This window comes from Suncus etruscus, chromosome 15, assembly GCF_024139225.1.
Source record: "Suncus etruscus isolate mSunEtr1 chromosome 15, mSunEtr1.pri.cur, whole genome shotgun sequence".
In the NCBI taxonomy this organism is placed as follows: domain Eukaryota; kingdom Metazoa; phylum Chordata; class Mammalia; order Eulipotyphla; family Soricidae; genus Suncus; species Suncus etruscus.
The window spans coordinates 87,562,949-87,590,411 of NC_064862.1; the positions used below are offsets into that span (position 1 = coordinate 87,562,949).

The following is a 27,463-nucleotide window of genomic DNA, read 5'->3' on the forward strand; positions in this document are numbered from 1 at the left end:
ACCACTCCTGGCAGGCTCGGGGACCATATGGGATGCCAGGGATTGGACTGGGGTCCATCCCGGGTCAGCAGCATGCAAAGCAACCCACCCATTTTTTGGATTTTGGGCCATACCCTCAGTGCTCAGGGGTTCCTTCTGGCTCTGCACTTAGAAATCGCTCCTGGCAGGCCCAGGGGACCATATGGGATGCTGGGGATCGAACCTGGGTTTATTCCAGGGCGGCTATTTGTGAAAAAATGTCATACTACCGTGCTATCACTCTGGGCCCCAAGGGGGGCAGTTTTCAACCCCCCCAACAAGTGACACCAAAATATCTCTGGTGACACAGCTTGGAGGGGGAGTTTGGTCCTAGTGCCAAAGGAGTGGGGGCCTGGGATGCTCCTTAGCTCCCCCAAGTATGTGTACCAAACAGCAGCCCTTCCTCCCTGTGGGCCCTTCCACACAGACCCCTGGTTTGGGGGAACTTGGGGTCCAGCCCTTCCTCCAGATGTCTCTCTCCCCAATGGATGTGACGTGCTAAGGAGTAAAACTCTTGAGTCCTGGGCACCCTAAGAGCCACTAGAGCCAGCATGGGGGGTTTGGGGTCCCCAGTGGGAAAGCACTGCGCCGTGTCCTCTCTGCTCCCTCTCCCTGTCTCTCTCTCGCTGATGCAGGAGGCCGAGGGGGGGAGCCCAACAGGTGAGGGTGGGGTTCTGCCCATGACCAGGCCAGCAGCCCACCTGCTGCACCCCACCCACTCACCCGTCTTCCCTCTCCCCAGTGCTGAGCGGCAATGCAGAACCCAGAACGGGCAGCTGACCCCCCCACCTCGGCGACTCTGGGCCCTGCAGCAGGCCCCGCGAACGTAGCCCAGACTGTACCCGCCTCCCCGCAGGTAACGGCCCCCCAGGTAACACTCACCTCAATCCCATATTCCCTGCGTGCACCCCTGAAGTTGATTTCCCCTCCTCCTGTGCTTGCTAACACCCCCATTCTTCCACTGCTGCTTCTTCACTGTGTGTGGGAGGGTCCCACCGAGAAAAAGGGTGACACCAAACATACAGAGGAGATGCTCTGGTGCCTGGGAGACAGGGGGAGGGGGGCACAGCATTCGAAACAGCAGCAGCAGCAGAAGGAGGCCTGAGTTCATCCGGCACCTCAAGGGACCCTCAGAGTATCTCTAAGAACAAGACCCCCCCAACACAGAACTGAAAGTAACCCCTGAGCACTGCCAGGTGTGACCCCCCCAAAACCAAAACCCATCAGCAGAAGCTTTGCATGTGGGAGCCCTGGTCAAACACACCCTTTGGTACTGCCCCCCCCACCCCGGTCCCAATTTTTAAACAAACCTCTCTCCGGCCATGTCATTTCCACATTACCTTTTTGTCATTTGTTTTGTAACTGGACCCCCCCCCATGGCTCTGCCCGCCAATGAGCCCCCACGACTGATTCTGAGAATTGCTCCAGAGGTTTTATTTTGCTTTTGTTTTCTTTTGTTTTGGGTCATACCCAGCTGCACTCAGGTGTTATTCCTGGCTCTTCGCTCAGAAATCGCCCCTGGCAGGCCCAGGGGACCATATGGGATGCCAGGAATCAAACCAGAATCCTTCTGGGGTTGGCCGCATGCGAGGCAAATGCCCTACCGCTGTGCTATGGCCCAGCACTAGAGTTTTTTACGAAATATGCACACACACAGACACACACACAAAAGCCCAACCAGGGTTCCTAGAATCTGGCTCAGTGGAGAATTTGCACCTGGGGGGGGGGAACCCACAAATGTTTTCTACGTGTGTGTGGGCGAGTTTTCACATGGAGGCCCTCGGCTTACAGATTCCTACCCTGGGCTGAACCGAGGCAGAGAAAACCCCGCACCTACGTCCCGTGACTTCTGGCCACCCCCGAGCGGGGACAGCGGACGAGGCGAGGGCACTCTGACCCTCCATCCACCGTTTGTGGATTGAAAGGTCAGGAGCCTGGGGGGTGGGGGGACAGGGAAGCGGATTGATTCAGGCTGGTAAGGGAGAGCCCAGAATTTGGCCCAAAGGAAAGGGCTGGTACTGCAACAGGTTTTTTGGGTTTTTGTTTTTGTTTTAGTTTTTTTTGGGGGGGTCACACCCGGCGATGCTCAGGGGTTACTCCTGGCTGTCTGCTCAGAAATAGCTCCTGGCAGGCACGGGGGACCATATGAGACACCGGGATTCGAACCAACCACCTTAGGTTCTGGATGGGCTGCTTGCAAGGCAAACACTGCTGTGCTATCTCACCGGACCCTGGTTTTGGTTTTGGTTTTGGTTTATAGTGCCTTGTGGGGCTGGGCGAATTTTTACAGTGCTGGTGCCAGGATTTGAATCCCGGCCTTACGTGTGCAAGGCGAGGGCTTAGCCGCTGCGCAAAAATTACTTTTCTTTTCTGCGGGGGCTCAGAAAGACTGTGGCTTCTTTAATTTTATATATTTTTTCTTTTTTATTTACTTTTGGGCCACACCCAGTGGGGCTCGGGGCTTTCTCCAGGCTCTGTGTTCAGGGATCACTCCTGGCGGTGCTGAGGGGACCCTCTGGGGTGCCAAGGATCTAAACCAGGTTGGCTGCATGCAAGGCAGACAGATGCCCTCTCTACTGTACTATCCACTCTGGCCCCAAATTATTTTTATTTTTGGTTTTGTTTCTGGGTCACACTCAGTGGTGCTCAGGGCTGACTCCTGGCTCTGCACTCAGCAATCACCACTCCTGGCAGTGCTCAGGGACCCTGTGGGATGCTGGAGATTGAACCTGGGTTGGCCACATGCAAGGCAAATGCCCACCCGCTGTCCTATTGCTCTGGTCCTTCACCCCTTCCTTAAATTTTTTGCCATTTCTTTCTCTCTGTCTCCCTCTCTCCCCCTCTCTGTGTCTTTCTCTCTGTCTCTGTCTGTCTCTCTCTCTCTCTCTCTGTCTCTGGTCTCTCTCCTGCACACTAACTTCCCATCTGAACCACTGTCTAGGCCAGTGTCCCCTTTCCCTGTATCCCCTGCCACCTTTTGACCTAAAACAGAATGCTCAGGAAGGTGGAAACCCCAAAGGGTCCCCAGGCGCCAGAGAAAGTTTGCAGGGGGCAGGCAGGGAGTAAAGGACTTGCTTTGCATGTAGCTAACCCCCACTTAACACCCGCAACACCCCATCTGGGTCCACTGAGCCTCCCCCCAGGAGTGATCCCTGAGCTTAGAGCCAGGAGTCATCCCTGAGAGCCACTGGCTGTGGCCCCAAAATCCCCAAGAATATACATGGAATGTACTGGCTGGTCTAGGGACTGCCGCACTGGTGCGTCCTCTTCTGTTTGCATGAAAAAAATGCCCCAGCTTTCTTCTTCCCCTGGGACTTCGCATCCTCTTGAACCCGCCAACCAAGTCAGGGACCCGAACAGCGGCATTTCTGCTCATTTCCCCAGTGTCATGTGACTCTCCCCTTCCCCTAGATCCAGAACATTCCACCCCCCAAAAAGGAAGTGTTATCCTCACCAGCAGCCTTAGCCTCTGCCCCCTGCACCCACCTCCTCTCTGCAGAGAGTCCTGTCCTCTCTGCAGAGAGGGGGGTTCCATTCTACCAATCCCTACCCTGAAGAGTTTTTCTAGGGGGCTCTGGGTCTCTCCCTGAGCACTGCAATTCTAGAGGTATCCACATAACATGTGTATGATGTGTGTGTGTGTGTGTTGTGTTCCACTACCAGGTCCTGGGGCAGTGCTTGATTTTATTTTATTATACTTTATTTTATTGGGTTTTTGGCACTCAGGGGTTATGCCTGGCTCTGTGCTCAGAAGTCACTCCTGGCAGGCATGGGGACCATATAGTAAGTTGAGATCAAACAGGGGTCCACCCTGGATTGGCTGCGTGCAAGGCAAACACCCTACCACTGTGCTATCACTCTAATCCCCATAGTTTTATATTTTTTATTTATTTTATTTTTTTTGTTTTTTCAGGCCACACCTGTTTGATGCTCAGGGGTTACTCCTGGCTAAGCACTCAGAAATTGCCCCTGGCTTGGGGGGACCATATGGGACGCCAGGGGATCGAACCGCAGTTGCGATCTTTCCTTGGCTAGCGCTTGCAAGGCAGACACCTTGCCTCTAGCGCCACCTCGCTGGCCCCATTTTTTAATATTTTTGTGGGGAAGCATACCCAGCGGTGCTTAGGGCTGACTCATGACTCTGCACTCAGGAATCACTCCTGGCAGTGCTCCTGAGACCCTGTGGGGTGCTGGGGATGAACCTGGGTTAGCTACATGCAAGGCCAGTGTCCTCCCTGCTGTCCGTCCTCTCTCCAGCCCCCTATCACCATGGGTTCTTGGTTTTGAAGGCAAAACATGGCCCCTGGAATTCGGGGGGGGGGGAGGGCATTGGGTCCTCCTGGGAAAACTGCAGAACCCCAGTACATGACTTCTAAACCTCCAGCCCAGGCTGTCCTGTCTCTGCAGGGCCGCCCTTCCTCTACCACACATGGGCTCCCAATTGGCCCTTTCTAGGCTCCTGGTTTTGGGGGTCCACCGAGTGCCTGGGGTGCAACAGCAAAGAAAGCACTATAAGGGCCCAGAGAGATAGCACAGTGGTGTTTGCTTTGCAAGCAGCCGATCCAGGACCTAAGGTGGTTGATTCGAATCCAAGTGTCCCATATGGTCCCCCGTGCCTGCCAGGAGCTATTTCTTTTTTTTTTTTTTTTTTTTTTTTTTTTTGGTTTTTGGGCCACACCCAGTAATGCTCAGGGGTTACTCCTGGCTATGCGCTCAGAAGTTGCTCCTGGCTTGGGGGACCATATGGGACACCGGGGGATCGAACCGTGGTCCGTCCAAGGCTAGCGCAGGCAAGGCAGGCACCTTACCTTTAGCGCCACCGCCCGGCCCCAGGAGCTATTTCTGAGCAGACAGCCAGGAGTAACCCCTGAGCACCGCCGGGTGTGGCCCAAAAACCAAAAAAGAAAATCCCCCCCCAAAGAAAGCACTATAAGCTAACACAGGAGCACAGTGAGGGACCCCTACACCCCCAGACCTTCTTCTTCCTCCTGGGTGAGGGAGACACCCTCAGGGAGCGATTTCTCTGCACAAGGGTCTCCAGAGGGTGTGGGGTGGATGGGATATGTGTGACTTTTGCATGTGCTCACACATGTAACCTGTGTTTGTAACGTATGCATGTGCGTGTGCATGAGCCTGTGCACACACATGTGTTGATTGTCCTCTCCTTTCCTCATAGCGGGTGCTGGTCCAAGCAGTTGGTTCTACCCCCAAAGGGGCCCAGATGCAACCCATGTCTCTCCCCAGAGTCCAGCCGGTGCCTCAGCAGGTAACAGACTTGGGGACCAGGGGCTGGAGTGGGAGCACAGAGGGAGGACGGTGATTGAAAAGTAGAACTGGGGGTCAGAGTGATAGTACAGTGGGAGAGCGTTTGCTTGCACGTGGTCGATTGGGATTCAATCCCCGGCATCCCATGCGACCCTTAAAACTGTCACCCTGGGCTTTGTTTCCTCCCCAGGGGACCCCCTCAGAGCTGGCTGGCTTTTCCCAGGGGTGCCAAGATCCCTAGCCCACCATTCAGGAGTCAGGGCTTGGAGAGGGGCCGGGAGGGGAGCTGGACCCCTTCTTCCCCCTACCCTCAGCACCCTAATGGATTTATTCATACCCTGCAAAGAGGGGCATCCTGGGGTCTCTGAGCATTGGAATTCCTCCCAGCCCCCATTTTCTGATGCTCCATGTTCCCTTCTAGCAGTGCCAGCTGTGGACGTGATGCCCCAAAAGGCATTTCAGCTCCAGGGAGGCTGAAACGGGGTGGGGGGGCAGAGGGACCCTCTGCAACAGAAGTGTCTGCTTGGTTCCAGGTCCAGCCCGTGCAGCATGTGTATCCACCGCAGGTGCAGTACGTGGAAGGGGGAGACGCTGTCTACACCAATGGAGCCTTGTACGTGCGCCCCTCTCCCACCAGACACACCGGCCCTATTCCAGAACTTTTATTTTTTTTTCTTTTTGTTTTGTTTTGTTTTGTTTTGAGGTCACAGCTGGCAGTGTTCAGGGGTTATGCCTGGCTCTGCACTCAGAAATCATCCCTGGTAGGCCCGGGGGGGGGGGGGACGGGACCATGTGGGATGTCGGGATTAGAACCCAGATCCACCGTGAGTTGGCCGCCTGCAAGGCAAACACCCTACTGCTGTGCTATGGCGCAGACCCCTCTGTTAGGAATTTCAAAATGTTCAGGCCCTTCTTTAACCTGGGCCCCTTGTATGGCAGGGTTGGGGGTGGGACTGTGTGCAATTTTTTTCCACGTGTCCATTGTCCACATGCCTCATAATTTGAAATTGTGTTTGTTTTGGTTCATACCTGTCGTTGCTCAGGGCTAACTCCTGGCTCTATGCTCAGGAATCCCTCCTAGTGGAGCTAAGGGGACCAAACCCTAACTGGCCTCATGTCCTTCCCCTCTGTATGATCCCTGAAGCCCCATAAAAATAAATAAATAAGTGGCTGGAGAGATAGCATGGAGGTAAGGCGTTTGCCTTGCATGCAGAAGGTCGGTGGTTTGAATCCCGGCGTCCCATAAGGTCCCCCGAGCCTGCCAGGAGCGATTTCTGAGCGTAGAGCCAGGAGGAACCCCTGAGTGCCACCAGGTGTGGCCCAAAAATCAAAATAAATAAATAAGGCACTTACTTTGCCCGTGGCCAACACTGGACAGACCCCCATTTGATTCCTGGCATCCCATATGGTCCCCCAAGCATGCCAGGAGCGACTTCTGAGTGCAGAGCCAGGAGTAACTCATGAGCGCTGCTGGGTGTGGCACAAAAAGAAAAAAACACTTTTTTTAGGGCTAGAGTGATAACAGAGCAGGTAGGGCATTTATTTGCCTTGAAGTGGCCAACTCGAATTCGATCCTAGGCATCCCCTATGGTACTCTGAGTCTAGCAGGAGTGATTTCCGAGTGCAGAGCCAGGAGTAACCCCTGAACATCATCATATGTGTCACCCCGCAAAACAATATTGCAAAGGGTCACCTTAAATGTGGCTTTTTGGGGGCCATCCTATGCTTCAGCACTTGGGGTCCCAGCTTCTCCAAGAAGCTGTGCAGGATCCCGGGAGACTCAGAGGACCCTCCCACCCTCTCGTCCTCCTCCAGACGGACCGCCTATACCTACACCCCTGACCCCCAGCTCTACGCCCCCAGCAGCGCCGCTTCCTACTTCGAGGCCCCCGGCGGAGCGCAGGTGACCATGGCGGGCTCCTCGCCACCCACGGTGCCCTCGCACAGCATGGTGGGCATCGCCATGGACGTCGGGGGCAGCCCCATTGTCTCGGGCGCCGGAGCCTACCTCATCCACGGAGGCATGGATAGCACCAAGCACTCCCTGGCACACTCCTCTCGGTCCTCGCCAGCCACGGTATGTGCCAGGACTCACAGGGCGAGGCGCTTGGTGTGTGGTAGTGGGGTGGGGGGCAGGCTCAGTGCCTCAGAGTCCCCCCAAAAGACACTACCACGACTGGGACAGTGGGCCCTGCTCTCCCGGCACACCCAAGAAGAGCATCTTTGCACCTCGGTCAGGCCATGGGAAGGGGATGGGAGGGGGCTCCCTGGAGGAGGCGTGACGGGTCAGGAAGATGCTACTGGGCCAGGAAGAGGATTTATACCTCTCACAGAGGCTCTGCCTGTGGCTGTAAAATGAGATGCAAAGAGATGGGTGAGGGGGGCCAGGGGAGGCGAGGATGGGGTAATCCAGCCTTTTATACCCTGCAAAAATAGCAGAGCCTGGGGTTGGAGCAGTGATGCAGAGCAAAGGCATCTGCCTTGCCAGCACTAGCCTAGGACGATTTGATCCCCTGGCGTCCCATATAGTCCCTCAAGCCAGGAGCGATTTCTGAGTGCATAGCCAGGAAGAACCCCCAAGCATCACTGGGTGTGGCTCCCCCACTAAAAATAAGAAAAAGATAGCAGAGCCATATGCAGGAGGCCACAGCTGAACGCAGTGATGGAGCAATGGGAAAGTGGGGAGGGCGCCTGCCTTGCACACTGCTGACCCAGGTTCAATCCCAGACTCCCCATAGGGTCCCCAGAACTCTACAACCAGGAGTGATCCCTGAGCAGAGCCAGGAGTTAAGCCCTGAGCGCAGTTAAGTGTGGCCCCAAAAATACAAAACAGAGGAAAAAAGAAACGAAAAGAAAGCCACACTAGGTGTTCAAATTCCACATCCTGGTCCTTGCAAGATTGCATTTCTCTTTTCTGGGGGGCAGGGCCCTCCGCAGGATCTGCCCCCCTTTACCCCCATCAGCAGTTGGATCCCAGCGGGGCTAATCCCCTCATGCCCCGGAGCGCCACCTGCTGGCCAGGTGCCGCGGTGCAATAGCGCAGTTCACCTGGGGTCTGTAGTGGTGTCTCCTTGATGGTGCCTTTTCCTTCTTTTTCGTTTTTTGCTTTGTTTTGTTTTGGGCCATACTGGCAGTGCTCAGGACTGACTTCTGGCTCTACGTTCAGGGATCACTCCTGGTGGTACTCAGGGGACCCTATGGGATGCTGCGGGATTGAAGCTGGTTGACAGCATACGAGGCAAATGTCCTCTCCGCTTACTGTCCTACCTCTCCGGCCCCAGAGAGGCTTTTCCTCCTGCCAGAGCCGAATACTGGTCTGGTCTGTCGAGTGCCCACTTCCTTTCCAGATCTGCCCTACCTGTGAGGTGTCAGGGCACAATTTTGCCTTTATTCCCCTCCCCATGAACTTCCCCACCAAGCTCTGTTTTCTCACTGTTGACATTTGTGGATTCTGTCTGTTGGGTCGTCAGTTGGCTGCGTAAGAGGCAAACTACTTCGTCCAAGGTTCTGTGTCTTTTCAAACTCTTGCAAAGGAAAGACTGTTTTTTTGCAGGCCCAGGACTCGGTGGCCTGTGGTGCCTTGCCAACGGCAGCCCATGACTATAAGTCCCTGAGCCCAAGGTGCATCCTGGCAGCAGTGCTGCCCATGACCCCAACACCACCTGCACCACTGCAAACCCTCCATCAGTGTGCAGAGTGGTCAAATGCAAACTTGGGCCATGTGGGCGTTCTGTGCAACCTTTTGGCCTTTGGCTACTCTCTGCTCTGGAAGGTCTTTCAGGCCTCAGACATGGCCAGACCAGCATAGCATAGCAGGTCAAGGGACCATTACTGAGGTGACTTTGCTGCAGATCAGATTTCTGCAGCAAGTGGGGTCTCACATGCTCATGTTGTTCAGTGCAAACATGGTGTAAAAAAGCCAGATAGGGGACCCAGGGATGTGGTTTATTGGGAGAGTAGTGGGCATGCCTGTGGGGGGCCCTGGGTTCAATTCCTGACACCGCACATACAATAAACTGACAGTTTTTTTTAACCTTCTAACCTCGTTTCTCCCGCTGGTGTTTGGCAGTGCCTTGGCAAACCTGCATGTCCTCGAGTTAACACCCCTTGTTTGGCTTTCACCCCTGTAACCTCTGACCCCTGCTGATCCCTGCCTGTGCCAAGACCTCCTTTTGATTTTGTAGGCACGCAAATCATGATTTGGATATTAATACAGACCAATCTTGGCTGATGCTAACCATCTGATTTCCTTTCCCCCCCCCCTTGTTTTTTTATTTTCTTTTCCTTCCCGTTTTTCCCTTTTCTTTTGTTTCGTGCGCACATTTTCTTTAGCTTGAAATGGCGATTGAAAACCTCCAAAAAAGCGAAGGGATCACATCACACAAAAGCGGTTTACTCAACAGCCATGTAAGTGTGTGTCCCACCAGGGGTGGGTCCCCACTGCAGATTCTGTCCCCAGAACCTTCAGAGGCGTCTTCATGACCGCAAAGGCCAGGAAGTGACAGGTTGAAGTGCGGAGGATGTGGGGAACTGGGAGCAGGTGGGGATTAGATAATCTAGAATATTATACCCTACACAAATAGCTGGAGCCATATACTGGGGCTGGAGCCATGATAGGGTAGGGAGGGCACTTGCCTTGCAATGAAGCTGACCCAGGTTTGATCTCCAGCATCTTATAGGGTCTCCCCTGAACATCTCCAGGAATTATTCCTGAGCACAGAGCCAGGAGTCGGCCCTGAGGACCACCTGATGTAACCCCAAAACTAAAAACAAATAACGAAAATAGTATTGACCTCTAGGTAGAACTCAAAATTTGAATATTCGGCAATTCCTGGCAGCTAGTAGGCCCTGCAGATAAATTAACACTGAAATAAATTCACCTGCTCCCAAAAGATGAATCAAAATGGGGTGGATAGGCAGGGAGACGAGATAGGACAGTGGGGACGGTGTTTGCCTTGCACACAGCCTAGTCAGGTTCTATCCCCGGGCACTGCATAGGGACCCCCATACACCATTGGAAGTAATCACTGAGTACTGCTGGGTGCACTTACCCCTAAAACTAAAAGAATCAAGATCAGGGTCTCCCCAAAGATTTTTTTTTTTTTTTTTTTTGGTTTTTGGGTCACACCCGGCAGTGCTCAGGGGTTATTCCTGGCTCCAGGCTCAGAAATTGCTCCTGGCAGGCACGGGGGACCATATGGGACGCCGGGATTCGAACCGATGACCTCCTGCATGAAAGGCAAATGCTTTACCTCCATGCTATCTCTCCGGCCCCTCCCCAAAGATTTTTTTTTTTTAATTTTGTGGCTACGCTTGGCAATGCTTAGGGATTGAATATGGGTCTGCCCCATACAAGGCAAGTGTACTAATTTTCTAGTCTCAGTGATTTTTGAGGGGCTTGGGGCCATACCCTGCAGTGCTCAGGGAGTCATCCTGGCTCTATGCTCAGAAATTACTCCTGATGGTGTCAGGGGATGATATGGGATTCTGCGAATTGAACCCCAGTCAGTCACTCCACTGTGCTATTGCTCTGGCCTCTGCCCCAATAATGCTTAACTAACTTTCCTGTGATCAGCTTTTTGGGAAAAATAAATATCTGAATGAAAGTAGAGTCTGGGAATATGGCTTAAGGGCTCGTATATGTTTGTACCCTGCACATGAGAGGCCCCGAGTTTGGTCCCCAGCATCACGTATCCAGCCACTGCCCAGTGTCATCCTTTATGACCCCCTCTTTTCAGAAAAATTGTAAGTGGGGCTGGGTGGGGCCCTTGCCCTGCCTGTGGCTGACCTGGGTTCAATTCCTGACATCCCCTAGAGTCCCCTGAGCCAGAGTCAGGATTGATGCAGGAGTCAGCCCTGAGCACTGCTGAGTGCGATCCCCCAAATCAAACCAAACTAAAGACACACCAACTCAGGCTTGAGCTCACCTGCCCCAGGGCCTTGCAGGGCCTGGTGCACTACTTGGCTGCAAATGCTCCCCAAGCTGCCCATTGCCCCACAGCTCCTTTGGTCTCTGCTTTTCCTCAAGGTCTCTGTGACCACCACCACCCTTCCCACTTTCTGAAGCCACGCTTCGCCCTCCAGCACTCCCCTCTTCCTTCCCGAAGAGCATTTAACACCGACTCTCCCTCAGTGCCTGAAGCTCTTTTGTCTATGGCTCCATGGCGGTTGGGGTGTCTGGGGCCACCCAGAGCTGATGGATGCTCTGGGGAGTCACGTAAAGGTGGTGGTGGGGGGGGGGCGCTGTGAAAATCTCGCTCATTCACCAGTCAGAGATCAGCATGTTTGATGCTTTTGTTTTTTGGGGGTCATACCCCGGCAATTCGCAGGGCTTACTCCTGGTTCTGCACACAGTGATCATTCCTGGCAGGCTTATGACCCTACGGGATGCTGGGGATGGAACCCAGGTCCGCTGTGTGCAAGGCAAAAGCCCTTCCTGCTGTACTATTGCTCTGGCCTCTCTTTGGGATTTTTTCTTTTCTATTAAGATGCCACAGTTCATACTGTTCACAGCAGTTGGCCTCATTTTTTACACAGAGCTACCCAGAAACTCAGCTTTTTCTTTTCTTTTCTTTTCTTTTTTTTTTTTTTTTTTTTTTGGTTTTTTGGGCCACACCCGTTGACGCTCAGGGGTTACTCCTGGCTATGCGCTCAAAAGTTGCTCCTGGCTTGGGGGACCATATGGGACACCGGGGGATCGAACCGCGGTCCGTCCAAGGCTAGCGCAGGCAAGGCAGGCACCTTACCTCTTGTGCCACCGCCCGGCCCCCTTCTTTTCTTTTCTTTTCTTTTCTTTTCTTTTCTTTTCTTTTCTTTTCTTTTCTTTTCTTTTCTTTTCTTTTCTTTCTTTTTGTCTTTTTTGTCTTTTTTTCTTGGGGCCACACCCGGTGGTGCTCAGGGGTTACTGCTGGCTCTGTGCACAAATATCACTCCTGGCAAACTCTAGGGACCATATGGGATTCGGGAATCGAACCCAGGATGGCCATATGCAAGGCAAACACCCTACCCACTGTGCTATTGCTCTAGCCCCCAAATTTCTTTTAATTTGTTGCTGTTGTTGTTTGTTTCTGGACCACAGTCCTGGTGGGCTTGGGGAACTTTCTGGATTGGCTGGGTGCAAGGCAAACACCCTCCCTTCTGAACTATTGCTCTGGCCCCTATTTTGATTTGTTGTTTTGTTTTGGTGTTTTGGGGGTCACAGCCAATGGCCCTCAGGGGTTTCTCCTGGCTCTGTGCTCAGAAATCACTCCTGGCAGGCATGGGGGACCATATAGGATGCCAGGATTTGAACTTCCATCCGTCCTGGATTGGCTGCAAAAGCCCTGTCACTGTACTATCTCTTCAGCCCTATTTTGATTTTCTTTTTCCCCCGAACAAACGGGCCAGAGCAATAGTACATGGGGAGAGTATTTCTCTTGCACACAACCAACCCAGGATCCATCCCTAGTATCTCTCTGGGTCTCCCTGAGCCTGTCAGGATTGATCCCTAAGCACAGAGCCAGGAGCAGCCCTTGAACATCACCAGGTGTGGTCCAAAGACAAGCCAGCAAACAAACAAAAAACAAGGAAAAATCGCTTTATAGTTTCCTGATGTCAGAAGGGGCCACCTGCAGAACCAGGGTTCACCCCTGGGATGCCTGGTCCCCCTACTTCTCTTTCAGGGGCTCCTGAGGTCTCTTGTGGGTGCCAGACACAATGAGGTAGGGAGTGCTAGATGATGCAGGAGGATATTAGGGGCTGCTCTGGGCTGCTCTGTTCTCCGCTCTCCCCACTGTACGGGAGAGACTTAGGCTGCAGGACAGGACAAGAAGTGAAAAAATGGGACGAAATAAGGATGCATGTTTTCTTTTGCTTTTTGTTTGTTTGTTTTGTTTTGTTTTGGGCCACACCCAGCGTTGCTCAGGGGTTACTCCTGGCTGTCTGCTCAGAAATAGCTCCTGGCAGGCATGGGGGACCATAAGGGACACCGAGATTCAAACCAACCACCTTAGGTCCTGGATTGACTGCTTGCAAGGCAAAGGCTGCTGTGCTATCTCTCCAGCTTTGTTTTGTTTTGTTTTGTTTTGTTTTGGGGCCACACCTGGTGATGCTCAGAGGTTACTCCTGGCTATGCACTCAGAAATCGCTCCTAGCTTGGGGAATCTTATAGGACGCTGAAGGGTTGAACCGCAGTCTATCCTAGGTTAGATGCTTGCAAGGCAAATGCCCTACCACTGTGCTATCTCTCCCCAGCCCTCTGTTCTTTATTTTTTTATGTTTTGTTTTGTTTTAGTTTTAGTTTTTTTTTTAATTCTGTTTTTGTGTTTGCTTTTTGGGCCACACCCTGTGAAGATCAGGGGTTTCTTCTGGCTCTGCACTCAGAAATCACTCTTAGCAGGCTCGGGGAACAATATGGGATGCCAGGGATCAAACCAAGGTCCATCCTGGATCGACCGTGTGCAAGGCAAACGCCCTACCACTGTACTATCACTCTGGCCCCTAGTTTTAGTTTTTTTTTTTTTTTTTTTTTTTTTGCTTCTGGGTCACACCTGGCAGAGCAGGTTCTGTATTCAGAAATCACTCCTGGCAGGGTCAGGGGGACCCTCTGGGATGTGGGAATTGAATCTGGGTCATCTGTGTGCAAAGTAAATAACCTCCCTGCTGCACAGGATGAGTCCCACTCTGAAGTCCCAGGACTTGAACAGATTTGAGGGGAGAAGCAATTTCTCAGTCACATAGCCAGTGGGGAGCAAGAGAATAATCCTTCCATGCCTCAGGGAGTGTCCCCAAAACAGCTGGAGTGGAGTGAGAGCACAGTGGGGAGGGTGCTGGCCTTGCACGCGGCCGACCCAGGTTCGAACATCCCTTGCAGCCCATATTGTCTCCAGAGTACCATCAGGAGCAGTTCCTGGCACAGAGCCAGGAGTAACCCATTTTGTTTCGGGGCCACACACAGGCACACAGGTGTGCATGCGTGCACCATGGAGGGGCATGGCTAAGATAACCCCTAGCCCAAAGGGAAGGGACCTCTTCCAAGCTCAAGCTCTCCTGGGGTCCATGCAGCTGCTGGTCTTGAGCCCCACATAGCTCCTCACCAGTGCCATCCCCCTTTCTCATGTACCCCATCTTCTGGATCTTTGTTTTCTTGTTTGTCTCCTTACTGCAGCCAGTGCCAGCCATCTCAGGATCTGGCTGTGCCCAAGGGTTTGAACTGGGGTTCAATGCTGGGGATTGAACTCAGGTCCTCACTTATCCCACTTGGGCCCCAAAGACTGCCTTGAACAGGGAAGCACAGGCTCACCTCATAGCTCAGGTTTGGGGAGCAGACTCAGGGCTCTGAAGGTGCAATGCCAGCAGGTACTCCATGGGAGGGGTAGTCACCTCCAGGAGAGATACTCAGACTAGGTTGCAGAGATGCAAAGGGGTGGGGTCCTGCAGGGACCCACAGCTGGGAGCCTGTCAGCATTCTGGGGATCCATGATGTCTTCAGTGGCCTGATTCACCCATTCCTAGCATAGGGTGCTGTCTCAGGCCTCCCTCCTCTCCATATTCCACTCCCAGACAGTGCTTCTGTATTCCTATATCTGGATGGATGGGTGGGTGGATAGGTTTTTGTGTTTTTGGTTTTTTTTTTTTTAATGGATGGATAAATGGGTGGAGGGTTGGGTGGGTGGGTGAATGGATGGATATATGGATGGTTGGAATGGGTGAATGGGTTGATGGATGAAGGGGTAGGTGGGTTAGTGAGTAAGTGGATGGCTGGTTGAATGGATGGGTGGGTGGCTGAATGGATTGATGCATGGATAGATGGATGGGTGGGTGGGTGGATGGATAAATGAATGGGTGGATGAGTGGGTGGTCGGATGAGTAGATGGATAGGTAGAAGAATAGATCATGGGTTGATGGATGCATGGATGGAAGGGAGTGGGTGGACGTAGGTGAATGGTAGGTATGTATATTTGTGTGGGTGAGTTATGTATATTTTGGTGGGTAGCAGTGGATGTGTATATGGATGGGTAGGTGGGTGGGTGGATGGGTGTGCACACGGATGTGTAGTGAATGTGTGGGTGATGAAGGAGCGACAGATCCTGTTCACTGGGTCCAGGCTGGCAGGCCTCCCTCTGAAATGTGGGCTTACCCTTCCACATGGGCGCCTCTGCCCTCACAGCTCCTCCTTATCTAGGGCTCAGATCACTTTCTTCATTGGTGCTGCAGGAGGAGGTAGAGGAGACACCCCCATCTGGGTCATCTGGAATCTTCTTGACTTTGACCTTCAGTCCCTTCTCCCTTCTGAAAGTTCAGGAATCCCTTGGTGTTGCTTGGCATGACTGTGCAAGCTCCTTAGGTGCCTGATTATAAAGACTGAAGTGAACCCCAGGGGTCCCATTCACAGCCGGGATCTGTCACCAGAGTCCTGAGCCTGAACTGCAGACTGAGAGTGGAAGGGTAGAGTCAGGTGGAGCAGATCTCGGGGTGTCTTAGTGACTCCCTGACCACACAGGCTCGCAGAGGGAGATCCTTCCGCGGTGCCCCCGTTTGCATCTTTGGGGTAGGAAGGGAATTTTGCCGGCACCCATGGGTGTCTCTCCCCCCAGCTCCAGTGGCTCTTGGACAATTATGAAACCGCAGAAGGGGTCAGCCTGCCCCGGAGTTCTCTGTACAACCATTACCTTCGTCATTGCCAAGAGCACAAGCTGGACCCGGTCAACGCCGCCTCCTTCGGGAAGCTCATCCGTTCTGTGTTCATGGGCCTGCGGACCCGGCGCCTGGGAACCAGGTGTGTAAAGGGGGGTGGGGTTCTGCCAGCCCTGTGCCCACCTTTCCTCTCCTTTCCTCTACAGTCACCCACACTTCACTCCTTCCTCTTCAATCACCATCTGAAAATATTCTCCTGATTGGATCTTTTAGTTTATGTTTTTGTTTTTTTTTGTTTTGTTTTGAAGGGGGCACATCTGATGGTGCTCAGGGTGTATTCCTGGCTCTGCACTCAAGGAGCATTCTTGGCGAGATTGAGGGACCCATGGGGTGCCAGAGATCAAACCCGGGTCAGTTGCACACAAGGCAACTGCCCTGCCTGCCTGCCTTCCTATGGCTCCAGTCCCTGATCTGCCCCACTGGGAGTCCACAGAAAAGGCAAGACGACAGTCTTAGGTGGCTTTAACAGCAAGATGTGTTCCAAATAATGTGTCCCTGGAATGGGCCATGTCCTCCTGGTGTGAATGTCACTGATCCACCTGGGTGGCCCACAACTCAGGCTCCATTTCATCAGTGTGACCCCTGGTGGCCAAAGTGTCATTATATGACACCATGGGATGGGGATGAGGTTGGCAATGGTGATAGTTGGTGACGGTTATGGTCCCAGGGATGGTGGGGGTGATAATAATGGTGACAGTGGTGGGGTAGTGATGAAGCTGATGATGGTAGTGATGGTGGTAGTGATGAACGTGATGATGTGGATTAGATGGCATTAAATTCTTGAGTTCTAAGATCAGAACATTGGAGACATGCAGGTCTAGAAGCAAATGGCAGTCTGGAAAATAATTCACACACACACACAGACACACACACAGACACACACACACACACACAGGAAACGAATTTTCAGGAGTCCCCATACATTTTCCCTTGGCTCCTAAGAAGTAGCAAGCTCCATGGAGGTCCGGAAACGCAAGAGTGTGCCTTCCTCCAAATCCAGTGATTTAATCTGAGGGAAATGATCACCCCTGGGGGTGGGACCAGGCGGTCTCAAACCCAATCCCAGGGCTACATTCAAAGATGTTTGCAACCAATGAGTCCCAAGGCGTATGGTGACGATGGTGATGCCCGTGGCAGTGATGGTGATGCTGATGGTGATAATGGGAGTATGAAGGGGCTGTGGATAGTGATGATGGTGGTGAAGATCTGTCACCAGATGAGGGAGATTGTGGTGATGATCATGGAGGTGACGGTGATGACCAGAAGGTGGTGCTGGATCCCACAGATGAGCTGGTCACTCACTTCCAGATCTGTCCATCTGGCCCCATCGTGGGGTGCAGGAGGGGATTCTCTCCATCTCCACAATGGGGTGCTGTCTTCCTTCTTCCTTTGTTTCCATGGGGCAGGGGTTGAACTCGGGGCTTGGCTCCACTCCCACAAGAGCCTCCTCTCTGGCTGGCCCTGTGCAGGATCTCTTAGACCACTTTGTTCACAGAATAACCCGCCCTTCCCATGTGGTGCGGGGTTACCCCAAAAGAGAGACCCGGGACTAAGTCACCACCTCTCGTGCGAGACATTAGTGACCCCATGGTGTTTGTTCCAGGGGCAACTCCAAGTATCACTACTATGGGATCCGGCTGAAGCCAGACTCACCGCTGAACCGGCTGCAGGAGGACACGCAGTACATGGCCATGCGCCAGCAGCCGCTGCACCAGAAGCCCAGGTGGGTGGCTTCGGCTGGCCCCAGCAGTGACAAGGACGGCAGTGGCCATGCCCAACACAACTGCCTCCAAGGACCCACCGCCATTGGACCCCATTGCTCTTACGTGGTTTCCAAGAGTCCAGGAGTGATGGGAAGATGGACCTGTAGTCAAACTTTTCATATACTGGGGGACACCCCTTCCTGAGTCAGTCTTTGGGTTCAGTGAGCCCAGTTCGATCCGGAGTCAGTGAGACCAACCAGACACTGAAGGCTAAGGCTGGGGCCAAGCTTCATTTGTTTGCTTTGGGGTCACATCTGGCAGCGCTCAGGGGTTACTTCTGGCTCTGCACTTAGAAATCACTTCTGGGGGCCGGAGAGATAGCATGGAGGTAAGGTGTTTGCCTTTCATGCAGAATGTCATCGGTTCGAATCCCGGCATCCCATATGGTGTGTCGTGTCCCGTCCCCCCCCCCCCCCCCCCCCCCCGTGCCTGCCAGGAGCAATTTCTGAGCATGGAGCCAGGAGTAACCCCTGAGCACTGCCGGGTGTGACCCAAAAACCACACACACACACACACACACACACACACAAAAATCACTTCTGGAAGTCTTAGGGGACCATATGGGATGCTGGGAATCAAACCCGGGTCTGTCCCAGGTTGGCCTCATGCAAGGTAAATGCCTTGCCACTGTGCTATCGCTCCCGCCCCTCAGGCCAAGCTTCGGAGGCAAAGAATTTCCAGGTCTTTCTCTATTATGTTTTAGGGTCACATCCAAGATGGTCAGGGACTCTTTCTATTATAAATATGGAATATTTCTAGGTATTAAAATATGCTTATTTCACAATACCGGTGACTGAATCTAGGGTTGTTTTTTTTTTGTTTGTTTTTTTTTTTTTTGGTTTTTGGGCCACACCCGGCGTTGCTCAGGGGGTTATTCCTGGCTGTCTGCTCAGAAATAACTCCTGGCAGGCACGGGGGGACCATATGGGACACCGGGATTCAAACCAACCACCTTTGGTCCTGGATCGGCTGCTTGCAAGGCAAACGCCGCTGTGCTATCTCTCCAGGCCCTAGGGTTTTTTTTTTATGTTATGTTTTCTTTTTGTTTTAGGTCATATCTAGTGGTATTCAGGGATTCCTCCTGGCTTAGGAATCACTCCTGGAGGGATCGGGGGACCCTGTGGGATGCTAGTATCAAACCTGGGTTAGGGGCAAGCAGGAAAAACACCCTCCCTAATGTGCTGTCACTCTGGCCCAGAGTCAGCTACCTTTTCTCACATGAAGAGGAAAGGGAAGAGGGGAAGGAACCTCATGGGGTCTGAGTAGCCATGGGAAAGAGAATGTTCTGGAGACCATGGTGGGGGGGGACGACATGTGCATGATTTGGAGTTGGGTACTTGCAAATGGCTCACAGGACACATTTGATGGTCTGTATATTTGAGGGTGAGCGCTAGAACTCTGGCACCCCAGATTCCCTTTCCAGCTGAATCTTGCTCTTTCCTGTCCCTCATGGGGCTCACATTGCCTTGTGTCCCCTGCCAGGTACCGGCCGGCCCAGAAGACAGACTCGGACACAGCCTCTCACAGCAGCCCACACAGCACACCCGAGCAGGCCATGGCCGCCCAAAGCCAGCACCACCAGCAATACATTGGTGAGTTCCCCCGTTTATTCTGGGGGCTCTCAGTATTTCGGGGTCCCCTCCCTCTTTCAAGCCCCCCCACCCCTGTCCCCTCAGCACTACTGGGTGCTCTTGGGTCTTGCCTTTCAATGACAGTGAATGTTCTAGAACTTTCTAGAAACTTCCTTTTTTGTGTTTAGCCAGGAGTAACCCCTGAGTGTTACCAGGTGTGGTCCAAAAACAAAACAAACGGGCCCGGAGAGATAGCACAGTGGCCTTTGCCTTGCAAGCAACGATCCAGGACCAAAGGTGGTTGGTTCGAATCCCGGTGTCCCATATGGTCCCCCGTGCCTGCCAGGAGCTATTTCTGAGCAGACAGCCAGGAGTAACCCCTGAGCACCGCCGGGTGTGGCCCAAAAACAAAACAAAACAAAACAAACAAACAAACCAAAACAAGTTTTGTGGGACCAGGAAGATAAAATGCAAAGGGCTGGAGCACACGCCTTGCATATGTGACAACCTGAGCACTCTGGGATTGCCCTGGTGGTCTTGAGCATTTAAGGGCCTGACTATGGAACTGCATACCTGTTATTGCTTGGGACGCCCTCAACCTCTTCCCCCCACAGTCCCACACCAACATAAAAGTAAGATGCAGAGCCAGAGTGATGATCAGTGGGCAGAGCGTTTGCCTTGGATGTGCCGACCTGGACTCAAAAATCCTTGACACCTCATTATGTGCCCTCCACCCTTGGAGAATCAGTTAGGAGTGATCCCTGACCTCAGAGCCAGAAGCTCAGAGCCTTCTGCACTGCTAGTATGGCCCCCAATCTAAAAACAAGAAAAACAAGCAAACAAGCAAAAAAAGGAGATGCAAATGGCTGCCAGAAAGAATTACAAAATGTTAACTTGAAATGCTTCCAGGTCCGGGGTCGGAGCAGTGAAAGACTATTCCAGGAAGGTTCCTGGCTTCCCTTGCAGCCTGAGCTGCTCAGAACTCACTCAACATGGGCTCGATTCCTTCTCAGGGCCCAGACAATGAGCTGGCAGTCCTCTGACCTATGCCCACTGAGGCGACTTATGTGCTCAGCTAAACCCACTGCCCTGCTCCCTGTTTTCCTTCCTGCCAGACGTCTCCCATGTCCTAACGGAGTTCCCAGCACCCAACTTGGAGGATGCCGTGCTTCAGGACCATGTCACGCTGCAGGATGTCAAGACTCTGCAGCTGGTGTACCGGCGCCTCTGCGAGGTGACAATCCCTCCCACGAAGGTTACCACCACAGCCCCAGGGCAGCAACTCTCCCTCTGCCCTCTGCCCAGGTGGGGTTGGCTTTGTTCACTTCCAGCCCCTCTTGGGGTCTGTATGTGGCGCTCCAGTGACCCCCTCCGCAGCCCACACCACGGCCACACATACTGGGGCAGGTGACAAGCCTGTAGGCCAGCGAGCAACCCCGGTGTTTGTCCCCCAAGGCCACCCTGGACGTCGTGATGAACCTTCAGTTCCACTACATCGAGAAGCTCTGGCTGGCTTTCTGGAACTCTAAAACCTTGGCGGGTGACCGTCCCACCTCTCTTCCTGGCAGGTAACAACTGTCAGGTGCTCCTCCTCCATCCCATCCCATCCCAACCCCATCACCACTTTGTGGGGAAAGGGCCCCCACTTTCCAAGCATTGATCCACAGATTGCTCCTTTCTCTGGTCAATGTCCCCAGGCTTGAGCGCCTAGGCCCCGCCCCTTCCACGTCAATCACTCGGGTATTAGCATTCGGGCCCAGCCCCCTTTCTGGACACTATTTGTATTCATGCCCCGCCCCGTCACGTAGTCCCCACCCACTCCTCTGTGCAGGCCCCGCCCCTTCATCAATTTCCCCAGTGAGTGCAGGCCCCACCTCCTCTCTGGTTAATTTCCCCAGCACTAATGCTCAGGCTCCACCCACTTCTCTAGTCAATTTCCCAGGCCTGACTCCTCGGCCCCGCCCCTTTTGTCAATTTCCCAGCTGAGTGCGCAAGCCCGCCCCCTCCTGTGAGTCTGCTTTTGACAGCTGCTTGGGCCTCCAGGCCACTCTACTCAAATTAACGGGAGGAAATGGCACATCCTCGTTCCTCCAGCCTAGGCTGGTACTGTCAGATAGACGTCAGTCAGACTGGGGCTCACCCCGCCTTCTCCCTTCCCTTATTTTCCCTTCCCGCAGCGAAGATGAAGCGGAAGGCCCCGTTCTCCCAAAGGACAAGCTGGTGTCACTGTGTAAATGCAAGCCCATTCTCAAGTGGATGAGGAACTGCGACCACATCCTGTACCAGGCCCTGGTGGAGATCCTCATCCCCGATGTCCTGCGGCCGGTGCCCAGTGAGCTGCGAGCGGGGCCCCACCCTGCACCCATGCCCTGCCCTGCCCCTCCCTGCAACCCAGCCTTCACACCTGGACAGGGAGCACATGTGATCCAACCGCTTGAACCGTCTCATCTCCCAGAGTCCTGCTTTCTTTCTTTTTTTTTTTTTTTTTTGGTTTTTGGGCCACACCCGCTTGACGCTCAGGGGTTACTCCTGGCTATGTGCTCAGAAATCGCCCCTGGCTTGGAGGGACCATATGGGACGCCGGGGGATCGAACCGCGGTCCTTCCTTGGCTAGCGCTTGCAAGGCAGACACCTTACCTCCAGCGCCACCTACCCGGCCCCCCTGCTTTCTTTCTTTTTTTTCCTTCACACTGGAGTCAGGGGGGCTTATGACCCCTCCCACAATACTTGGTCAACTAGACCAGACAGTTAAGCACTCAGGCCCTGTGTTGCTGGAACCAGCCAGGCTATCCCAGGGATACTCAAATGGCATCAGTGCCATTTGATGCTAGCATTGAACTGGGTCTATCTTCCCTTCCTATATTTGTTACTTTTTGGGGGGTGGGTACGAGGAACTATATCTGGCAGTGCTTAGTGCTCATTCTGACTCTGCTCGTGGATCACTCCTGGTGATCCGGGGACACTCTGGACTCCTGGGAATCCAACTTGGACTGACCATGCAAAGTAAACACCTTCCCTGCAGAACTATGGCTCTGGCCCCAGCTGAGCAGAGAGCCCCAGCTGACTTACCCAATTACCTCCTGTGCTGGGGCTGGTCTTCCCATGCAGGCACCCTATTAGACAACCCCCTTTTCTCAGGGTCAATGGGTGCCTTTGTCTGTCCCAGGTACCCTGACACAGGCCATTCGGAACTTTGCCAAGAGCCTGGAAGGCTGGTTGACCAATGCCATGAGTGACTTCCCACAGCGAGTCATCCAGACCAAGGTAACTCGCTCCCAGTACAGCGGCCCCCCAGGACAGGACTGGGTCCCCTCGACACCCTTTGATGGGGAATTGGAGAAGGTGCAGGCTTGAAGGCTACTGGGCTCCCAGAAAAAAGGCTGTTGGTCCTTCCCAAAGGCTCCCTGCAGGTTGGGGTGTGGAAGAAGGTCACCCCAACAGAGTGCTGGCTGAGGCAGCTGCATTGATTTGGAAGAAAGTGTGGCCCTCCCTGAAAACCAAAAAGCAGGAGCGAAAAGGAGAAGGAGCATCTAGTATTCTCTGGAACATCCTGAGCAGGAGGCCAGATGGACACATCTGGTTGACTTGCCTATAACCTAGAGGTCATGGGTTAGGCTGGTGGTCTTCAAAGTGTGAAGCTCTGGGGGCTGGAGTAGTGGCACAGCGGTAGGGCCTTTGCCTTGCACGTGGCTGACCTAGGACGGACCACAATTCTATCCTCCAGTGTCCCATATAGTCCCCCAAGCCAGGAGCGATTTCTGAACGCATAGCCAGGAGTAACCCCTGAGCGTCACTGGGTGTGGCCCCCCCCAAACCAAACCAAAACAAACAAAAAACAAAGTGTGGAGCTCTGGGAGGCCACAGCGAGTAGGACGTTTGCCATGCACACAGTTGACCTGAGTTCGAACCTGGGCATCACATATGGTCCCCTGAGCCTACCAGGAGTAATATCTGAGCACGGAGCCAACAGGAGTCAAAAAAAAAAAAAAAAAAAGACACAAAAACAAAAACAAATGCAGAGCCCAGAATTCCAGGGCTAGGGGGCCATGCTCTCTCCTTGATGGGAAGGGGTACCCCGGGATTTGTATTGTTCCTTTTCTCACTCTTGAGGCATGTTGGAAGGTATGGGGGGGAATCCCTCCTTTGGCCCCAACAAAGACAGCACTCCTGGCACCCAGCACCGCGGGGGCTCACACTGCTGTCCTGGGTCACAGGTGAGCGTGGTCAGCGCCTTTGCACAGACGCTGCGGCGTTACACGTCACTCAACCACCTGGCGCAGGCGGCCCGGGCTGTGCTCCAGAACACGTCACAGATCAGCCAGATGCTCAGCGACCTCAACCGCGTGGATTTCGCCAACGTGCAGGTTCGGCTCTCCCATGCACCGCCCCTGGGATGGGACCCAGGGGGCCCACCTACACCCCCAGCTCCCCAAATTCAAAACAGTTATGATTGGAGATAGATAAATCCGTGTTCTCGCTCCCGGTCTCCCTCTGGCGGCCAACTGCGGGACTTCCCCATTGGGTCACTAAAAGACCAACACAGCTGGCTGGGAAGGTGCCTGACCCAGGTTCGGTCCCCGGCATCCCACGGCGTCCCCAGGGCAGGCGCGATTGCTCAGTGCAGAGCCAGGGGGAGTCTTCTCTGAGAAGGGGGGGTGGAGGGTAAGGCCAGAGCCTGGTGCCCAGCTGACCTGCTGCCCCTGGCCCCCACCACAGGAGCAGGCGTCTTGGGTGTGCCAGTGTGAGGAGAGCGTGGTGCAACGGCTGGAGCAGGACTTCAAGCTGACCCTGCAGCAGCATAGTTCCCTGGACCAGTGGGCCGGCTGGCTGGACAACGTGGTGACGCAGGTGCTGAAGCAGCACGCGGGCAGCCCCACCTTCCCCAAGGCCGCCCGGCAGTTCCTGCTCAAGTGGTCCTTCTACAGGTGTGTCTCCCGCCGGCTCTGCCCCGCTGCAGGGCCTAGAATACAAGCCCAGTTCACCAGCAAGCAGACGCTGTACAAGGCTCCACTTGGGTGTGGGCCCCGACCCCCAGCATGTGACCCCTGTGGCCACCCCTGTGAGTGGACTCCACTCGGCATTTGTGAGGCCCGTCCTCACAAATGGGCCTGTCCTGTGATTGGACCCAGCGCCATGCATAAGCCCGCCCTCATGTCCTATGATTGGGTCCAGTGTCATGCACAAGCCCATCCTCATAGACGGACCCTCCCTGTGATTGGATTTCCCCTACCCTTCCTAACTCCATGAGCCAACCCCGTGCCAGCAAGAAAATTAAGAAGGGCTGGAGAGGTCCAGAAACCAAAGAGGCCCAAAGCGGCCAGGGCAGCAGGGCTGCTGGCTGCAGATCCCCTAGGCTTCCAGGGCCCGTTTCTGCAAGACTTGCAGGGGCTCCAGGGATGACATGTAGCAACTGCGTGTCCAGGGAAGAAGAAACTACATATATGTTTTATTCCTCCTGGTGTCTGAGGCCTGCCACTGCCTCCCAGGGTTCCAGAGAGAAGGAGAGAGAGATAGATGGAAATTCATCAGCCACTTGGTCTGGGTAGGCCCAGATTCAAAGAAGACAGAAAAGTGAATAGATGCAAAGCAGGCAGCATTTTTCCGATGCTTTATTTCTGGTCCCCCCCAAGAGCCAGCAGGCCCATTCTGGTCCCTATTCTGCCCCCCTCCCCATCAACAGTCCAATTTTCTCCTTTTATACCTGGCATATGTCCATCTGTCATATTTCCTCCAACTGCCACCTGACTCTCTCCAACTGTCTCTTCCAAGTGCCATAAAGGGGGTGCTTAGATCCTGGGAGAAAAGGAACACGACCCTTTCTCTGAGGGGTTGGGGGGGAGTCCTTTGAATCTTCCCCGCCAAGATAGCCTGGCTGCACTGGAGGGGCGGGGGTGGGGGAACATGGTAACCTCCGCCCCAGGGTAGTTGCCAGTGTCTTCCCGCCTGCCTGCCCATCCCCAGCTCCATGGTGATCCGGGATCTGACCCTGCGTAGCGCTGCAAGCTTCGGCTCCTTCCACCTCATCCGGCTGCTCTATGATGAGTACATGTTCTACCTGGTGGAGCACCGCGTGGCCCAGGCCACCGGGGAGACACCCATCGCGGTGATGGGCGAGGTGAGAGCCCCAGCCCCGTTTGTGGGTGCCCGACCACTGAGACCAACCAACCACACTCTAGTGTTCGAGACATCCTCAGTGCCGCCACTCAGCCGAGTTCCAGAACCTTCTGTCACCCGCAGAGAAATGCCGTTTCTGAGGATGGTCCAGCCCTACCCCAGCTTCACTCTTCTGCCCAGGCACAGCATTATCACTTTGGCCCCAAGTGGCCTTTTCTTCTTTCCTCATGCTGGACCACTTGGGCAGATGTTCTCAGTGTCATCTCAGGGCTTGTGGTTTTGTTTTTGTTTTGTTTTGTTTTGTTTTTGCCAACCGGTGGCACCAATTCCTCCCGGATCGGGACCCCGGAGTGGAATTGTTAGATGATTGGCAGCTCTCTGAACAGTCCCTCTCTGTCCCCCCTGGCTGATATGAGCACAGAAGTCTCCTTCCATCCCACTCCCCAACTATCCCCCCCCAACTTTGGGACTCATTCCCCAAAGCATCAGTGAATCCATAGTGGCCAGGAGAAGGGTGGGTGGGAGACCGATGGACAAATGGATGGACTTAGACTTGTATCCCGGCCTGTCCCTGCCCTTTCTCTTACAGTTCAACGATGTGGCCTCACTGTCGCTGACGCTGCTTGACAAAGGTGGGTGAGCCCCAACCCGAAACCCCCTCAGGGGCATTACTCCCTGCTGCCCCCTCCCCCGCTAGAAATTAGGCAGCTTGGGTTGGAACTTGGTACTTTCAGGAAGTGGCCTCAGATAGATGAGGAGAGGCACATCCACCATGGCCAATTGGGGTGGCCCAGAACCATCCAGGGGTCCTGCTCCTAGGGGGTCCTGAATGATAGATAGCACAGTGGGAAGGGCCCTTGCCTTGCACATAGTAGACCTGGGTTCGATCCCTGGCATCCCATAGGGAACCTTGAACCCCTGCCACAAGTGATCCCTGAGTGCAGAGTCAGGAGTTAGCCCTGAGCATCGCCAGGTGTAGCTCCTCTCCTCCCAAAAAAGGGGATCCAGGTTCTGCACCAAGGGAGGAGGGCATGGCACCCCTCTCTGGTCCAGATGGGAAGGTTCTGGAGATAACCACGTGCATCTTTGTCTCTCCCCTCCGGGGACACCGCGCCTGGCCCTGCAGATGACATGGGCGAGGACCACTGCAGCGAGGCGGACTCGGAGGCCCGCAGCCTGGGGGAGCCCCTGGTGAAGCGGGAGCGCAGCGAGCCCAGTCACTCGCTGCAGGACATTTAGTGGCGCCACGGCCACAGCCGCCGCTGTGCCTTCGGGCTCTGTGCCCCCCCCTTCGTGCCTGACCTGCCGGGTAGGCGTGCCCAGGGGCAGCGCCCTTCATCCTTCACCCGCCGATCAACTCCAGACCCCGTGCCCCATCTCCCAACCCCTACACATCTGCTCCACACCACCGGCCCTCCGCGCCAGCCGCTGTCATCCCTGAGGCATCCACCGAGGCCATGTCCTACTCCCTCCCCGCACCCCAAAAATACCAAGTGGAGCTCTGCCCTGGGACCTTCCTGGGCAGAGGGGGCAAGGCCTCTGGCCTGGTCGATTTGTGCTGAGGCCGAGGATGAGGAACCGACAGGAGTCCCCACCCCCAACCCACCCAACTCCAGACACCCAGGAATCAGCCAGGAAAGTGGGTGCCTGCCTAGTGCGTGCCAAGCCCTGGATCAACCAAGGGAGAGAGGCTTTGCTCAGGCTGCCAAGCCCCATGAAGCCACGCCCCATAAAACCACGCCCCATCAAGCCATGTCTGGGAAAGACCAGACCACGCCCCATAAAGCCATTTTGGTGAAGTCACGCCCCGGGAAAACCACGCCCACCATAGCTCCCCCACCATCCCTTCGAGCCACCAGGGCTTTTGCATCGCCTTCCATGTCTGCCATTTTCCCTATTTTGCAGCAACACCCTGGGGACCCCACCTACCCACTCTTCCCCTCAATCTCCTTCAACCCTTCCCTTGGCCAGAGCGCTCCCCGCACCACTGTGATCCCAAGCCAGTTCCTAACCTAAAATTGCTGCTGCTTCGGGTTGGAAACTTCTCCACCTTCCACC

At 54.2% G+C, this 27,463-nt stretch overlaps 2 protein-coding genes across 2 annotated transcripts in view; both read left to right on the forward strand.

Moving 5' to 3' along the window:
• LOC126029745 (protein ENL-like) overlaps window positions 1–27,463 on the forward strand; it is a 122,894-nt gene that overhangs the window by 69,806 nt on the left and 25,625 nt on the right. The gene's annotated exons all lie outside the window — the stretch shown is intronic.
• RFX2 (regulatory factor X2) lies at window positions 773–26,931 on the forward strand. Its single transcript, XM_049788069.1, has 17 exons — window positions 773–874; window positions 5,195–5,284; window positions 5,817–5,896; window positions 7,099–7,360; window positions 9,616–9,690; window positions 15,858–16,039; window positions 17,561–17,680; window positions 19,203–19,312; window positions 20,407–20,525; window positions 20,747–20,859; window positions 21,469–21,623; window positions 22,458–22,555; window positions 23,506–23,655; window positions 24,008–24,216; window positions 25,253–25,406; window positions 25,995–26,037; window positions 26,532–26,931. Exons 1-17 carry the CDS (start codon window positions 773–775, stop codon window positions 26,642–26,644), a joined length of 2,175 nt encoding a protein of 724 aa, XP_049644026.1. The 3' UTR covers window positions 26,645–26,931.